The sequence below is a fragment of the Bos indicus x Bos taurus genome, chromosome 5, assembly GCF_003369695.1.
Source record: "Bos indicus x Bos taurus breed Angus x Brahman F1 hybrid chromosome 5, Bos_hybrid_MaternalHap_v2.0, whole genome shotgun sequence".
Classification (NCBI taxonomy): Eukaryota; Metazoa; Chordata; class Mammalia; order Artiodactyla; family Bovidae; genus Bos; species Bos indicus x Bos taurus.
Genome location: NC_040080.1, coordinates 19,407,345 through 19,423,361, shown reverse-complemented (window position 1 = coordinate 19,423,361; position 16,017 = coordinate 19,407,345). Strand labels below are relative to the sequence as shown.

General features: G+C 40.4%; 1 protein-coding gene across 1 annotated transcript in view; it reads left to right on the top strand.

The window, feature by feature from the left end:
- LOC113892424 (pregnancy zone protein-like) overlaps nucleotides 1-16,017 on the top strand; it is a 60,881-nt gene that overhangs the window by 43,218 nt on the left and 1,646 nt on the right. The window contains exons 22-35 of the mRNA XM_027541261.1: nucleotides 2-123; nucleotides 706-757; nucleotides 6,647-6,730; nucleotides 7,269-7,445; nucleotides 7,737-7,824; nucleotides 8,628-8,784; nucleotides 9,169-9,243; nucleotides 9,977-10,154; nucleotides 11,216-11,439; nucleotides 12,842-13,060; nucleotides 13,233-13,363; nucleotides 13,963-14,053; nucleotides 15,240-15,308; nucleotides 15,892-15,994. Coding sequence (XP_027397062.1) covers nucleotides 2-123; nucleotides 706-757; nucleotides 6,647-6,730; nucleotides 7,269-7,445; nucleotides 7,737-7,824; nucleotides 8,628-8,784; nucleotides 9,169-9,243; nucleotides 9,977-10,154; nucleotides 11,216-11,439; nucleotides 12,842-13,060; nucleotides 13,233-13,363; nucleotides 13,963-14,053; nucleotides 15,240-15,308; nucleotides 15,892-15,994 — 1,770 coding nt within the window. The remainder of the gene's footprint in view (nucleotide 1; nucleotides 124-705; nucleotides 758-6,646; nucleotides 6,731-7,268; nucleotides 7,446-7,736; nucleotides 7,825-8,627; nucleotides 8,785-9,168; nucleotides 9,244-9,976; nucleotides 10,155-11,215; nucleotides 11,440-12,841; nucleotides 13,061-13,232; nucleotides 13,364-13,962; nucleotides 14,054-15,239; nucleotides 15,309-15,891; nucleotides 15,995-16,017) is intronic.

Genomic DNA, 16,017 nt, shown 5'->3' with positions numbered 1-16,017 from the left:
GGAGAGGTGAATTTCACAGCTACTGCAGAAGCCTTGCGGTCTCAGGAACTATGTGGCAATAAGGTGCCTCACTTCCCAGAAATTGGACAGAAGGACACCGTTATCAAGCCTTTACTAGTTGAGGTATGAAGGTCTAATCTCTCTGAGTCTCAGAAGCTTTATTATGGAAATCGCATTATCTAACATGTATGTGGCAGTGACATTTCATTCCCATGAATATGAATATGTCCACAACTCAAGCTTTCACTAACATTTTCTCTTCTAAAGTGATTGCTTCTTCTCAGATACATTATAACTTCTCTTTTTTTTAATTCATTTTTTAATTGAAGAATAATTGCTTTACAATGTTGTATTAGCTTCTACTGTACAACAGTGTGAATCAGCTATATGTATACATGTATCCCCTCCTTCTGAATCCTCCCTTCCACTCACCTCCCAAATCCCATCCCTCTAAGTCATTACAGAGCACTGAGCTGAGCTCCCTATGCTATACAGCAGCTTCTCACTAGCTATCTATTTCACACACAGTAATATATATATATGTCAAAACTACTCTCTCAATTCGCCCCACCCTCTCCTTCCTCCCTGTATCCACAAGTTTGTTCTCTATTCCTTCCCTGTAAATAGGGTCATCAGTACCATTTTTCTAGATTCCATATGTATACAGATAACTTTTCTTCTTAATTTTCTTCTTTCAATACAAAGCCTGAAGGAATAGAAAGAGAAGAAACTTTCAACACACTTCTCTGTGCATCAGGTAAGTGTCAGAAATAGATAAAATTTTTATGTTAAGCCACTTGCCAAAGTATATGATGTGAAATGCCCTTGGAGGCACGTTTTCTCTGGTGGAAAAAAAAAAAGGAAAGACGTATATTATCCCATGTGCAAATCAAAGAACATTTGATGGAGAACAATCTTTTCCTGATGAGGGCATCGAAAAGTTAAAGAGATTCACCTAAAAATTCTTGGCCAATAATGAGGACTAAAGCTGATGACTATCGGACAGGATTCTTTCCAATACACCTTGCTTCCCAAACTTCTTCCTACACAATTTTCCAAATATTGAAATATCTTTGTGGCACTGGTATTCTTGGTTATTCAGTTAATAGTTTAAGTGTATTCATGTTTTTGTTTAAACAAATTATTTGAAGAATTTTAGGTCACTAACATATAGAGAAAAACAATCTTTAATGAACCCTTAAAATTACCATCTAAATTTTCATCCATTCATTTAGAAAATGACTATTAAAATGTTCAACTCTGCCCTATCTAAAATCATCTTGAGAACAATGCTTAGTGTACAGATGGCCTCTCTTCTCTATTTAAGTATCCCCTGATAATCTCAGCTAGTCACAGAACTTTAATAACTTTGTACCAGAGACGACAAAATGTATATATCTTTGGTCCATACCTCTTTCCTGAACTGAGACTCATGTATTCAACTGTTCACTTATCATCTCCACTTGCAGGCTTGGAGGTCTAAGAGGTTTCTCAAAACTAGCTTCCTCAAAACTGAACCCCTGCAGGACTCGCTGCTTCTCCTACAGTTTTCTTCATCTCAGATGCTGCTGCTGTGATGGAAATCCTATTCTTCTGCTGGCTGGAGATAAAAATTTTGGAGTTGTCCTTTAATTATATTCTTTCTCTTTTACTCCACACCCATTCAATTCCAAATCTAGTTGTTTCTACCTTTAAATATTATTCAGAATTTTCCCACTTCTCATCATGTCCACTCCTGCTCTAGACCTTTCTCTCTTGGATCATCTCAGCCACCTCCTACCTGGTCTCCTGGTCATCTTCCCTTGTTCTTCTATAGCAAGAGAATCATTGCAAAGCGTATTTCACACCATGTCCCTCCTCTGTTCAGAATCTTCCAAGAGTCTCCCATGTCCCTCAAAGTTAGAGCATGTCTCCAACCTCACCTACAAAGCCTTTCTACCCTTGAGACTTCATACCTTCTTACCCTGTCCTCCACTCACCCTGCTCTTCCTAGTCTAATCACACTGGTCTCCTAATCTGATCTTGGAACACATCCAGCATGCTATCATCTTTGGTGTCTTTTCATGTTTTGTTCCTTCTTCCAGCAAGTCTCTTCCCTTCATATCAGATCAGATCAGATCAGTTGCTCAGTCGTGTTCGACTCTTTGCGACCCCATGAATTGCAGCATGCCAGGCCTTCCTGTCCATCACCAACTCCCGGAGTTCACTCAGACTCACGTCCATCAAGTCAGTGATGCCATCCAGCCATCTCTTCCTCTGTCGTCCCCTTCTCCTCCTGCCCCCAATCCCTCCCAGCATCATACTCTTTTCCAATGAGTCAACTCTTCGCATGAGGTGGCCAAAGTACTGGAGTTTCAGCTTTAGCATCATTCCTTCCAAAGAAACCCCAGGGCTGATCTCCTTCAGAATGGACTGGTTGGATCTCCTTGCAGTCCAAGGGACTCTCAAGAGTCTTCTCCAACACCACAGTTCAAAAGCATCAATTCTTTGGAGCTCAGCCTTCTTCACAGTCCAACTCTCACATCCATACATGACCACAGGAAAAACCATAGCCTTGACTAGACGAACCTTTGTTGGCAAAGTAATGTCTCTGCTTTTCAATATGCTATCTAGGTTGGTCATAACTTTCCTTCCAAGAAGTAAGCGTCTTTTAATTTCATGGCTGCAGTCACCATCTGCAGTAATTTTGGAGCCCAGAAAAATGAAGTCTGACACTGTTTCCACTGTTTCCCCATCTATTTCCCATGAAGTGATGGGACCAGATGCCATGATCTTCATTTTCTGAATGTTGAGCTTTAAGCCAACTTTTTCACTTTCCACTTTCACTTTCATCAGGAGGTTTTTAGTTCCTCTTCACTTTCTGCCATAAGGGTGGTGTCATATGCATATCTGAGGTTATTGATATTTCTCCCAGCAATCTTGATTCCAGTTTGTGTTTCTTCCAGTCCAGCATTTCTCATGATGTACTCTGCATTTAAGTTAAATAAGCAGGGTGACAATATACAGCCTTGATGTACTCCTTTTCCTATTTGGAACCAGTCTGTTGTTCCATGTCCAGTTCTAACTGTTGCTTTTTTACTCCCTGATTTACTTAGTCTTCATCACTTATGATTTTTTAAAACTATTTATATATTTATTTATTTTGGCTATTCAGTTCAGTTCAGTCACTCAGTCATGTCTGACTCTTTGTGACCCCATGGACTGCAGCCTACCAGGCTTCCCTGTCCATCACCAACTCCCAGAGTTTGCTCAAACTCATGTCCATTGAGTCGGTGATGCCATCCAACCATCTCATCCTCTGTCATCCCCTTCTCCTCCTGCCTTCAATCGTTCCTAGCATCAGGGTCTTTTTGAACAAGTCAGTTCTTTGCATCAGTTGGCCAAAGTATTGCAGTTTCAGCTTCGGCATCACTCCTTCCAATGAATATTCAGGACTAATTTCCTTTAGCATGGACTGGTTGGATCTCCTTGCAGTCCAAGGGACTCTCAAGGCTTTTCTCCAACACCAAAGTTCAAAACCATCAATTCTTCGGCACTCAGCTTTCTTTATGGTCCAACTCTCACATCCATACATGACTACTGAAAAAACTATAGCTTTGACTAGACAGACCTTTACTGGCAAAGTAATGTCTCTGCTTTTTAATATGCTGCCTAGGTTGGTCTTAGTTTTTCTTCCAAAGAGCAAGTGCCTTTTAATTTCAGGGCTGCGGCCACCATCTGCAGTGATTTTGGAGCCCAAAAATATAAAGTGTCTCACTGTCTCCATTGTTTGCCCATCTATTTGCCATGAAGTGACGGGACCAGATGCCATGATCTTTGTTTTTTGAATGTTGAGTTTTAAGCCAGCTTTTTCACTCTCCCTTTTCACTTTCATCAAGAGGCTCTTTAATTCTTCTTCATTTTCTGCCATAAGGGTGGTGTCATCTGCGTATCTGAGGTTACTGATAGTTCTCCCTGCAATATTGATTCCAAGTAGTGTTTCATCCAGCCCAGCATTTTGCATGATGTACTCTGCATATAAGCAGGGTGACAATTTTCAGCCTTGACATACTCCTTTCCCAATTTGGAACCAGTCTGTTCTTCCATGTCCAGTTCAAACTGTTGCTTCTTGACCTGCATAGATATTTCTCAAGAGGCAGGTAAGGTGGTCTGGTATTCCCATCTCTTTCAGAATTTTCCACAGTTTGTTGTGATCCCACAGTCAAAGATTGTGGCATAATTAATAAAGCAGAAGTAGATATTTTTCTGGTATTCTCTTGCTTTTTCAATGATAGAATAGATGTTGACAATTTGACCTCCGGTTCCTCTCCCTTTTCTAAATCCAGCTTGAAGATGTGAAGCTCATGGTTCATGTACTGTTGAAGCCTGGCTTGGAGAATTTGGAGCATTACTTTGCTAGTGTGTGAGATGAGTGCAATTGTGCGGTAGTTTGAACATTCATTGGCACTGCTTTTCTTTGGGATTGGAGTGAAAACTGGCCTTTTCCAGTCCTGTGGCCACTACTGAGTTTTCTAAATTTTCTAGCATATTCAGTGCAGCACTTTCACAGCATCATCTTTTACGATCTGAAATAGCTCAACTGGAATCGCATTACCTCTACTAGCTTTGTTCACAGTGATGCTTCCTAAGGCCCACTTGACTTCACATTCCAGGATGTCTGGCTCTAGGTCAGTGATCACACCATAGCAGTTGGGTCATGAAGATCTTTTTTGTATAGTTCTTCTGTGTATTCTTGCCATCTTTTCTTAATATCTTCTGCTTCTGTTAGGTCCATACCATTTCTGTCTTTTATTGTGCCCATCTTTCCATGAAATGTTCCCTTGTAATTTTCTTGAAGAGATCTTTAATCTTTCCCGTTCTGTTGTTTTCCTCTATTTCTTTGCATTGATCACTGAGGAAGGCTTTCTTATCTCTCCTTGCTATTCTTTGGAACTCTGTATTCAAATGGGTATAGCTTTCATTTTCTCCTTTGTCTTTTGCTTCTTTTCTCAGCTATTTGTAAGGCCTCCTCAGACAGCCATCTTGCCTTTTTGCATTTCTTTTTCTTAGGGATGGTCTTGCTCCCTGTCTGCTGTACAATGTCACAAACCTCTGTCCATAGTTCTTCAGGCACTCTGTCTATCAGATCTAATCCCTGGAATTTATTTGTCAGTTCCACTGTATAATTGTAAGGAATTATATCATACCTGAATGGTCTAGTGGCTTTCCCTACTTTCTTCAATTTAAGTCTGAATTTTGCAATAAAGAGTTCATGATCTGAACCACAGTCAGCTCCTGGTCTTATTTTGCTGACTATATAGAGCTTCTTCATCTTTGGCTGCAAATAATATAATCAATCTGATTTCGGCATTGACCATCTGGTGATGTCCATGTGTAGAGTCTTCTCTTGTGTTGTTGGAAGAGGGTGTTTTTTATGACCAGTGCAATTTCTTGGCAAAACTTAGCCTTTGTCCTGCTTCATTTTGTACTCCAAGGCCAAATTTGCCTGTTAGTCCAGGTATCTCTTGACTTCCTACTTTTGTATTCTAGTCCCCTATGATGAAAAAGACATCTTTATTGAGTGTTAGTAGGTAGGTCTTCAGAGAACCATTCAACTTCAGCTTCCTCAGCATTACTGATTGGGGCATAGACTTGGATTACTGTAATACTGAATGGCTTCCCTTGGAAATGAACAGAGATCATTCTGTTATTTTTGAGATTGCACCCAAGTACTGCATTTTGGACTCTTGTTGACTATGAAGGCTACTCCATTTCTTCTAAGGGATTCTTGCCCACAGTAGTAGATACAATGGTCATCTGAATTAAATTTGCCCATTCCAGTCCATTTTAATTCATTGATTCCTAAAATGTCAATGTTGACTCTTGTCATCTCCTGTTTGACCATTTCTAATTTACCTTAATTCACAGACCTAACATTCCCTGTTCCTTTCTGATTTTGGCTATACCAGGTCTTAATTGGGGCATGTGGATCTAGTTCCCTGACCAGGGATTGAACCCAGGCCCCCTGATTTGAGAGCATGGAGTCTTAGCCACTGAACCACCAGGGAAGTACCTGATTTTTTAATCAATGAGTATTTAGATGGCAACTTTATCCCCACACCCTACACTTCCTAGTTTACCTTGCCTCACTAGCTCACTCATATAAACACTCTGCTTTATTTTTTGTATAGAACTTATCAGTATCTAGCATACTAAAAATTTGTTATTTTATTACTCCCATCAAAATGAACTTATTATGATGTCAGGAAATGTCTTCCAAAAATTGCTATATCACTGCACTTAATACAGAATCTGGTACATAGCACACACTTAATACATATTTATGGAGTAAATATGATTTTTTTACAACCACTAGCTATAGTGTAAGTTAAGATAAACAATAAAAAGAAGGAAATAAGTATAACAAGGTATATGCTTATACAGAGATCTATAGAGATTTAGCACAAATATATATGATTAATATGAACTTCACTGTGAGATGAATTGTGGCTGTAGCAGAAACTTGGATTGCATCAAAAAAATTAAATAATAACTAATAAAAACGTGATGTTGGATCTTGATCATAGAGACGGGAAAAAATGCAAACAGAGCTAGAACATTTCTCTCATTTTTCCCTCCCTTATGTGTATTTGTCTTGTTTCATTAGAAACTGGAGGATCTGAAAAGTTGTCATTAAAACTTCCTTCAAATGTGGTTGAAGGTTCTGCCAGGGCGACATATTCAGTTTTGGGTGAGTCTCCCATCCCAAAAGAAGCATCTGTCCATCCCTTTAACTCTAGTACATGGGGTCTCATCATCACTTCCTAATGAAGTCCCTGTGTCTAGGCATTGGACTGAGAGAAAGCACCAAGAACCACACTGTGTATTAGTGGGAAAGAGGGGCTGAATCGATGCTGTGCTACATCTTAAACCTTGATATACTCTAAAGAGTAAGGAGAGTCATCTCTTTGTGCTCTCACCTTCAAGATATTGGCTAGATAATGATGCTTTCTACTAGAGATGAAACTAATCCTTTTTTACCAGATGTGTGACTCATCAGAAAGGTATATCCTGCCATTTTGGTCTTTTACTATTTTTCCCATCTTTGAACATCTACTTTATTGTTCCCACATTTCTCTTTCTATTCTTGTTTTTCTTCACCTCTTATGCTTTCTGATCCTCCCCTTTATACATGATTTGGCTTCTCACTTAGCTAGTCATTTATTTTCCTACCCTAACATCAATCAACTGAGTTCCTCTAAATTTTTTTTCTGTATTTCATTCCTCAGGTGATATACTAGGCTCTGCAATGCAAAATCTTCAGAATCTTCTTCGGATGCCCTATGGTTGTGGAGAACAGAATATGGTCCTTTTCACCCCTAACATCTACGTTCTGAACTATCTAAATGAGACAGGACAGCTCACTGAGAAGATCAAGTCCAAAGCCATCAGCTACCTCATCAGTGGTGAGAGATTACCCCCAAAGGAAAAACATTAGTTGATTTCCTAAATATCTCCTCCATTGAACTCAAATCTATGTCCCTTCAATTAAGATTTAGCAATTACCTTTGCTGTGACATCCAACAAGATGTTTCACAATACAACCACAGAATTAAATGGCATCATCAAATCTTGGAGACTTTGTAGTAAAATAGTAGCTTCCCTGTGATTTCTCAATGAGTTTTAAGGAAAAGCCTGATTCCTTCTCCAGTGTCTCTGTTATTTCCTAAATCTATGCAAACATTCTTCTTCTTCAGGTTACCAAAGACAGTTGAACTATAAGCACAGTGATGGTTCTTACAGCACCTTTGGGGATCGTGATGGTAGAAGTCAGGGAAACACTTGGTAAGATAATTATTTCCATATGTTCTCTGTAGATCCAAGATGTTTCAGATAACTGGAAATAGCTCTTATCTGATACCTGGACTTACTGTGTAGAAATTTGTTATCCTTTTAAAACCCACATGCACATCATTGCTAGCAGAAGTTCTCACCGTTTCACGTATGAAATGTTCTGATAGTACAGTTCTGATAGTACAGTTGTTGTTTAGTCGCTAAGTCATGTCTGACTCTTTTGGGACCCCATGGACTGTAGCCCACCTGGCTTCTCTGTCCATGGGATTTCCCAGGCAAGAATACTGGAGTGGGTTGCCATTTCCTTCTCCAGGGGATCTTCCAGACCCAAGGATAGAACCTGTGTCTCCTGCATTGCAGGCAGATAGTACAATAGATAATAGTAAAATTAGGGTCCCCTCAAGCAGAAATATAAGGCATAAGGTGTCACAATGTGAAATGAGAGAGGAAGAAGTTTCTATATTGTGCATTCAAGAAGGAGAGGAGGCGAAGAACAGAAAGACACTGTGATGTAGTAAAATCATTCAGAAAATGGCAATTTGGGTGAAGGCTTGGAGTCTCCAAAAAACATTTTATGAGAAAAAAAGTATCAACTCTGGAGAAACCAATAAAGTTGAGAGATTTTTAAATAGATTCAGAAGTTTGTTGGACAAATAAGAGTATATTCAGTATTCAAGGGTCATCTCGCCACCAATTTTCTCCACGGAACTGTGAAGCTATCTGGAGGCAGTGACACACAGTGAGCTTTCAAAAGGAGATGATCCGCAGGTCTCCTTCTCTTCTTTGCTGAACAGGCTTACTGCATTTGTGCTCAAGTCTTTTTCTCAAGCCCAGTCACACATCTTTGTGGAGGACTCGCACATCACAGACTCCCTTACCTGGCTCTCACGGAAGCAGAAGGAAAATGGTTGTTTCCAGCGCTCTGGATCATTGCTAAACAATGCTATTAAGGTGATGCCTTTAAATTTGTTCTGGTCCCTGAGAAGAGTGAAATGTATGAGTTGTGATGCTCCTATGGATTCCTCAAGTCCTGGTGATATAACTTTGAGAAGGACAGCAGAAGCAAAAGCTTTTGAAACCTAACGATAAATTAGGTGTTTCTTATGGTTAAGAAAATAGCATGTCCAAAAAACTCCACTATGTCACTAAAAATGAGGGAAAGTTATTTGGGACAGATTTCAGAATTTGGGGGTGAAGGAGGAAGCAGAGGAAACAATAATATTGCCCTAGAAAAGATACATTCTGGTGAAGATTAACCAAGGGGGAAGTTAGAGTTAGCTGACTCTGGGTGATGGCTACTGGAGTGTTTGAGTGTCTCTGCCTCTGATCCTACAGGGTGGGGTCGATGATGAGGTAACGCTCTCTGCCTATATCACCATCGCTCTACTGGAGATGCCGCTGCTTGTCACCGTATGTACCGCCACTCCCAACCTGTACTTCCCTCTAATGTAAGGATGAAACTCGTGGAGCTATGAATCTCTGAGGAAAATGAGTTGTTATTTTCACATTATTTAATATTAGTATATTTCACTGGCGCATAAAGGACGATAGATCCCTTGGGAAGCTGCAAAGAAAATTACCCTCTGGTCAGGACTGTGGTGTTGTGCAAGCACATTGGGGCATTATATCTGTGGCTAGCCAGGGGACAGTTCATTAGCCTGGTTCAGCTAGCCTAAGGTCTTCCTTCATTTTCAGTAAGTCAGAAACAGAAAAACAAATTTCATATATTAATGCGTATATGTGGAATCTAGAAAAGTGGTACAGATGAATCTCTTTGCAAGGCAGAAACAGGATTGATGTGGAAAATGAGAACACATGGATACCAAAGGGGAAAGGTGGAGGTGGGATGAAGTGGGAGATGTGGATTGACATATACACACTACTATGTATAAAATAGATAACTAATGGGAACCTGCTGTATAGCACAGGGAACTCTACTCAGTGCTCTGTGGTGATCTAAATGGGAAGGAAATCCAAAAGGGAGAGGATATATGTATACAGAGAGCTGGTTCACTTAGCTGTACAGCAGAAACTAACACATTGTAAAGCAGCTATACCCTCCCTGCTCACCCCCCCAATTAAATAAATAAGTAAATGGCTGGAACAAGGGAAAACAGAAGCAGGGTCTTTATCTTCTTTATAGCACTCAATTGTCCGCAATGCTCTCTTCTGCCTGGAAAGGGCCTGGCAATCTGCCTCAGAGGCCCAAGGAAGTTTTGTCTATACCAAGGCGTTATTGGCCTATGCCTTCGCACTAGCAGGAGACCAAGCCAAACGAAACGAACTGCTTGAGTCACTACACAAAGAGGCTGTAAAAGAAGGTAAGAATTGACTTCCAAAAATCACCAATGATCAAAGGGAGAGACCATATTTTATTCACATCTATTTTGGGCTTCCCTGGTAGCTCAGCTGGTAAAGAATCCACCTGCAATGCAGGAGACCCCGGTTCAATTCCTGGGTCAGGAAGATCCCCTGGAGAAGGGATAGGCTACCCACTCCAGTATTCTTGGGCTTCCCTGGTGGCTCAGCTTGTATCTGCCTGCAATGCAGGAGACCTGGGTTCTATCCCTGGTTTGGGAAGATCCACTGGAGAAGGGAATGGCTACCCACTCCAGTGTTCTCACCTGGAGAAATCCATGAACTGTATATAATCAGTCCATGGGGTTGCAGAGTTGGAAATGACTGAACAACTTTCACTTTTCACTTTCACATCATGCTTATATTATATTATATCCATTTTATTATTATAAGAAGATTAATTATTACTGACCTAACATCTCTAGGTAACATGGATGATTTTATCAATTCACACATTATAAGCCTCGAAACAGTCCAGTTTCTAATATCACACAAGGATGTAATAAAGATACGAGGTGATTTACTGGAACCTCAATGTACTTTCTTGGCAAAGATTAGGTTTATTGGTGATTACATAATACTTTCACTTCATGTATGTCTGGGCTTCCCTGATAGCTCAGTTGGTAAAGAATCTGCCCACAATGCAGGAGACCCCGGTTCAATTCCTAGGTCGGGAAGATCCACTGGAGAAAGGAAAGACTACCCACTCTAGTAATCTTGGGCTTCCCTGGAGGCTCAGCTGGTAAAGAATCTGCCTGCAATGTGGGAGACCTGGGTTCAATCCCTGGGGTTGGGGAGATCCCCTGGAGAAAGGAAAGGCTACTGACTCCAGTATTCTCGCCTGGAGAATTCCATGGACTGTATAGTCCATAGGGTCACAAAAATTCAGAAATGACTGAGAGGCTTTCACTTCACTTCATGTATGTCCATTCACTGGGTGAGCTGTAATTACAGGGATCATTCATGAATTAGATTTTTGAAAATGTTCTCTAAGCTGAAGATGATATCCTTTTTTATTTCTAAGAGGACTCAATCCACTGGCAACGTCCTAGAAAGCCTCAAGAAGTTAATGAACTCTACAGTCCACACCGGGCTCCTTCTGTTGACGTGGAGATGACATCTTACTGCCTCCTTGCCCATCTTACTGCCCAGCCTGCCCCATCTTCAGAAGATCTGTCTGTGGCTACACAGATTGTAAAATGGCTCACCAAGCAACAGAACCCCAATGGGGGCTTCTCCTCCACTCAGGTCTGTGAAAAGACTCTAGGAAGAAAAATAAATGTACTAATACCTATGTAGACTCAACCATATTCTAAGAGTTGAGTAAGTGAATAGTGTTTCTAATTTATATTTTATTCTTGCATTACCAAAAAGGTTTCAGCCTCATTATTTTACACTTGGATTATTTCTCTGTCCTCTATACAATCTCTCATATTTTCTCTTCTTAGTGGATCCTCTTCTATAAAGTAACCAATCTTCCTAAAGCAGTGTTTTCATATGATTACTTCCTTTAGGGTCTTTCCTGGTGGTCCAGACTCTGTGCTTCCACTGCAGGGGGCTCAGGTTCCATCCCTGGTTTGTGGGGGAACTAAGATCCCACATGCTTTGTGGCATTTTTCATCCAAAGCCTAAAATTAATTTGCCCTAACTATTTCCTCTCCTCGGTAAACATGAATAATCTTGTCTAATAAGGCTGATCTCTTCACTTTTCCTGAAATTGGCTCACTCTTCTCCAGGTCTTAACTTCCAATATGTCCTTCCGTATTACTGCCTGATGCCTCTTTTCTGTCTGCATAAGTCTTTCTCACTATTCACAGATAATCTTATTTCTCATCTTCTTCACAGCCTTCTCTTATTATGTATACTAGCTCCAACTCCTCCTTTCTCTGAATTTTCCCAACAAATATTGTTATAGAAATGTATATATTACATGTGTCCATGCTCAGTCATGTCTGACTCTTTGTGACCCCATGGACTGTAGCCCATGAGACTCCTCTGTCTTTGGGATTCTCCAGGCAAGAATACTGGAGTAGGTTGCCATTTCCTCCTTCAGGGATCTTCCTGACCCAAGGATCAAACCCAAGTCTCTTGCATCTCCTGCATTGGCAGGCAGATTATTTACCACTCTGCCACCTGTGAAGCTCGTAGAAATACACAGAACTGTATAGATTATTGAAATGTGTTCTACCTTATGTCAACTATTTGAGTCTTAGTCCCATACATATATTGTAAACTACTTGAATGAGGAAACTGCATTTCCCCAAAGTACCTAAGGGTTTCCAGATGGCTCAAATGGTAAAGAATCTGCCTGCAATGTGGGAGACCTGGAGTCAATCCCTGGGTTGGGAAGATCCCCTGGAGAAGGGAATAGCTATCCACTCCAGTATTCTTGCCTAGAGAATTCCATGGACAGAGAAGCCTTGTGGGCTACAGTCCATAGGATCTCAGGGTAGGACATGATGGAGTGACTAACACACACAAAGAACCTAGAATAGTTCATGATGAATAACGAGCTCTGAATAGACTTGAAATTCAGTGAATGAACAGTGTTTATGACTAGATAACTCTGAGAGTAGCATGGATATGGTTTATATCCAGTATGATTTGGCCACCTTCCTCTCCTATAATTTCTGCACCCATCTTTTTTCAGGATACAGTGGTGGCTCTTCAGGCACTCTCCAAATATGGAGCAGCAACTTTTATTAAAGGGGAGAAAGCAGCTACTGTCACCGTCAAGTCTGCAGGGACCTTCTCTGAAGAATTCCAAGTAGATGAAGCCAAACGTCTACTGCTGCAGGAGGTGGCTTTGCCAGAGATCCCGGGGAAGTACAGCACAGCCGTGACAGGGTCGGGATGTGTGTACATCCAGGTGAGACTTGCCAGGGTTCCAGAAGTGTCACAAATGGGAGATCAAGTCTCAAGAAGTAGATCTGAAGTCCAAAACAGAGAAAGAAACGTGTACCAAGGGGAAATATAAATTACCTAGAAGCAATAGATTGAGTGCAAAAATAAAGGCTTTTTTTTCTCCCCATTCATTTTAGACATCCTTGAGATATAATATCCTACCCAAGAAAGAAGGAAAAGCTCCCTTTACTCTGAAAGTTGAAACTCTTCCCAAAAACTGTGATGGAGTCAGCACTCACAGGAAAGTCCAGATTCACGTCAATATTAGGTAAATTGTAAATTGATACCTGACTTTTAGAATAGATAGAGTATGGTGAAACTGATTTTCTGATGCAGAGGATCTTCACTGTCCAGGGTCATACATAATGAATAAGAAATTCTTGCAATATTTATTCAAAAGAAAATTTTCTTCACTCTTAGCCAAAAAGCCGTAATGTTGAGAATATGATGTCACTATACCTGCAGAGTATGACTTCTTATGAGTTTTCCAAACAACTACATGCTCAGTTGTTAGTCATGTCCCACTCTTTTGCAACCCCATGGATTGTAGCCCACCAGGCTCCTCTGTCCATGGAGTTTTCCAGGCAAGAATACTGGAGTAGGTTGCCACTTCCTTCCTACCCGAGGTGGGTCTTGTTGCCAAGCCAGGGATCAAACATTGGCTGCATTGGCTGGCAGATTCTTTACCACTAGTGCCACCTGGGCAGCCCCCCAGACAACTATAACAGAAGAAAATAGAGTAGATGGTGAAGTTGAATGGTATCCAGGGATAGGAAACACTAGAAATAAAAAAGGAGAGACTTCTGTCTTGAATGAAGTCCAAAGGATTTTGTTTGACTGCCTTGTCCGTACACCTTGACTTCATAGTTACACTGGGGAACGACCCAGCTCCAACATGGTCATTGTTGATGTGAAGATGGTATCAGGCTTCATACCTGTGAAATCATCGGTGAGAAAGGTAAGCCCTAAATCCCTCACAGATAGCAAAGTCATGGCAAATAAATGCTGTAAATTTTATTTTTTTGATTCAGTTCTTCAAGAGGTCTCTCAAACTTGTGTCTCTAGTGTGTGTTTCCATTATTCGAACAGTGAGCATCCTAGTTATATGGTCTCAACTATAAGATATAAATCATAAACATGGTTAATAATGTTTAACCTTGAGACTTCTAGGAATGCACAGTTCATTGAATTATCTTTCCATTATGTATAAAAAGGAAAAGGGAGACTACATCATATGCATGTATGTACATATATTCTCCATTTTTAAATTAAGAGAAAGTTTTTTATCTCTTTATCATTGAACAAATGTTTGCTTTAGAGTTTTGATCATTTTCCTTATTGGTTCAAGGAAGTTTCCAATTATAATTTACAAAAGTTATTGTAGCAAATGGGCCCTGTGCTTTAGTTCAAATCTTTTTCTGTATTTTAGATGACAGTGATTTTATTTTTAATTAGTATAATAAATCACATTGGTCTTTTAAATTCTGAAGCAACTTTACATTCTTAGGACTAACTGGACCTGCTCGTTGTGTTTATTTTTTAAAATAGATTTCTGGATTCTATTTGCTTATAGATGGTTGTGTTTTGTTTTTTTTTTTAATATCATGACTGACACTCAGTTCAGCTCAGTCACTCAGTCGTGTCCGACGCTTTGCGACCCCATGAACAGCAGCATGCCAGGCCTCCCTGTCCATCACCAACTCCTGGAGTTTACCCAAACTCATGTCCATTGAGTCAGTGATGCCATCCAACCATCTCATCCTCTGCCGTCCCCTTCTCCCAGTGACTGACGTCATCCCAGTGACCAACACTGGGCTATATTTTTTGTTTCTTACACTATTCTTACTGGCTTCTGGTATCAAAATTATGCTAGACTCAAAAGACGGGGAGAAATGTCTTTTAACCTCCCCCCCCCTTTTTTTTTTAAATATAGTTAGAAGATAATTCCCTGTCTCTATATGTAGATAATAGATAGGGAGGGTGTTGAGTCAATGTTATTTTTATTACTATTGCTATTATTCTTGAGGAGATCAAATTAGAGTGTGATGTCTCTGAGAAGCCATTTAGAACATAAATATCTGAAGACTATCTCAGCCTGAAAGTCCCTCATCTCATACCCTTTGGTGTATCCTCTGCGTCTACAGCTCCAGGAAATGGCTCAGATTCAGAGGACTGAAGTGAGCACCAACCATGTCCTGATTTACTTTGAAGAGGTAAGATTCTCTGTGACTCTGCTAGATCCAGGAGAGCCATTAGAGGTTCTAACAAACAAGCCAACCCAGGTTCCAAAGAACGTACTTCACATATACAGCTTACCATATTACAAAAGTCTCTGGTATAAGTGTTAGTCACTCAGTCGTGACTAACTAACTATTCTTCAGGGAAGAATACCGGAGTGGGTTGCCATTCCCTTCTCCAGAGGAATCTTCCTGACCCAGGGATTGAAGCCGGGTCTCCCACATTGTAAGGCAGATTCTTTACCATCTGAGCCTCTAGGGAAGCCTGTATTATAAAACTCCCTGGTATTTCATTTACGAAAGGGGAGAAAAAAGCTATAGAGGAAAATGAATCCTGGCCAAGTCAACAGGCTTCATTTACTACATTTAACTGTCTGTAGAATTGTCTTCTTGCCCTTCTTTTATCTGTCCTTGAATGTATTATACAAGTCCGAAGCCATCTCGTTCTCTCCATAGGTTTTGGTACAGAGAATAGCATAAGTACAGTGTTTGATAATATCTTAAAGAAAGAGAGACAAAGTTAATCTTTGATTCTAATTCAGTTTTCCTGTCTCTCCAGCTGACCCATCATATCCTGAGTTTCTTCTTCTCAGTGGAACAAGACATCGCAGTAAAGAATTTAAAACCAGCCACTATAAAGGCATATGATTACTATGAGACAGGTGAGTGAGAGTCAGACATGCCA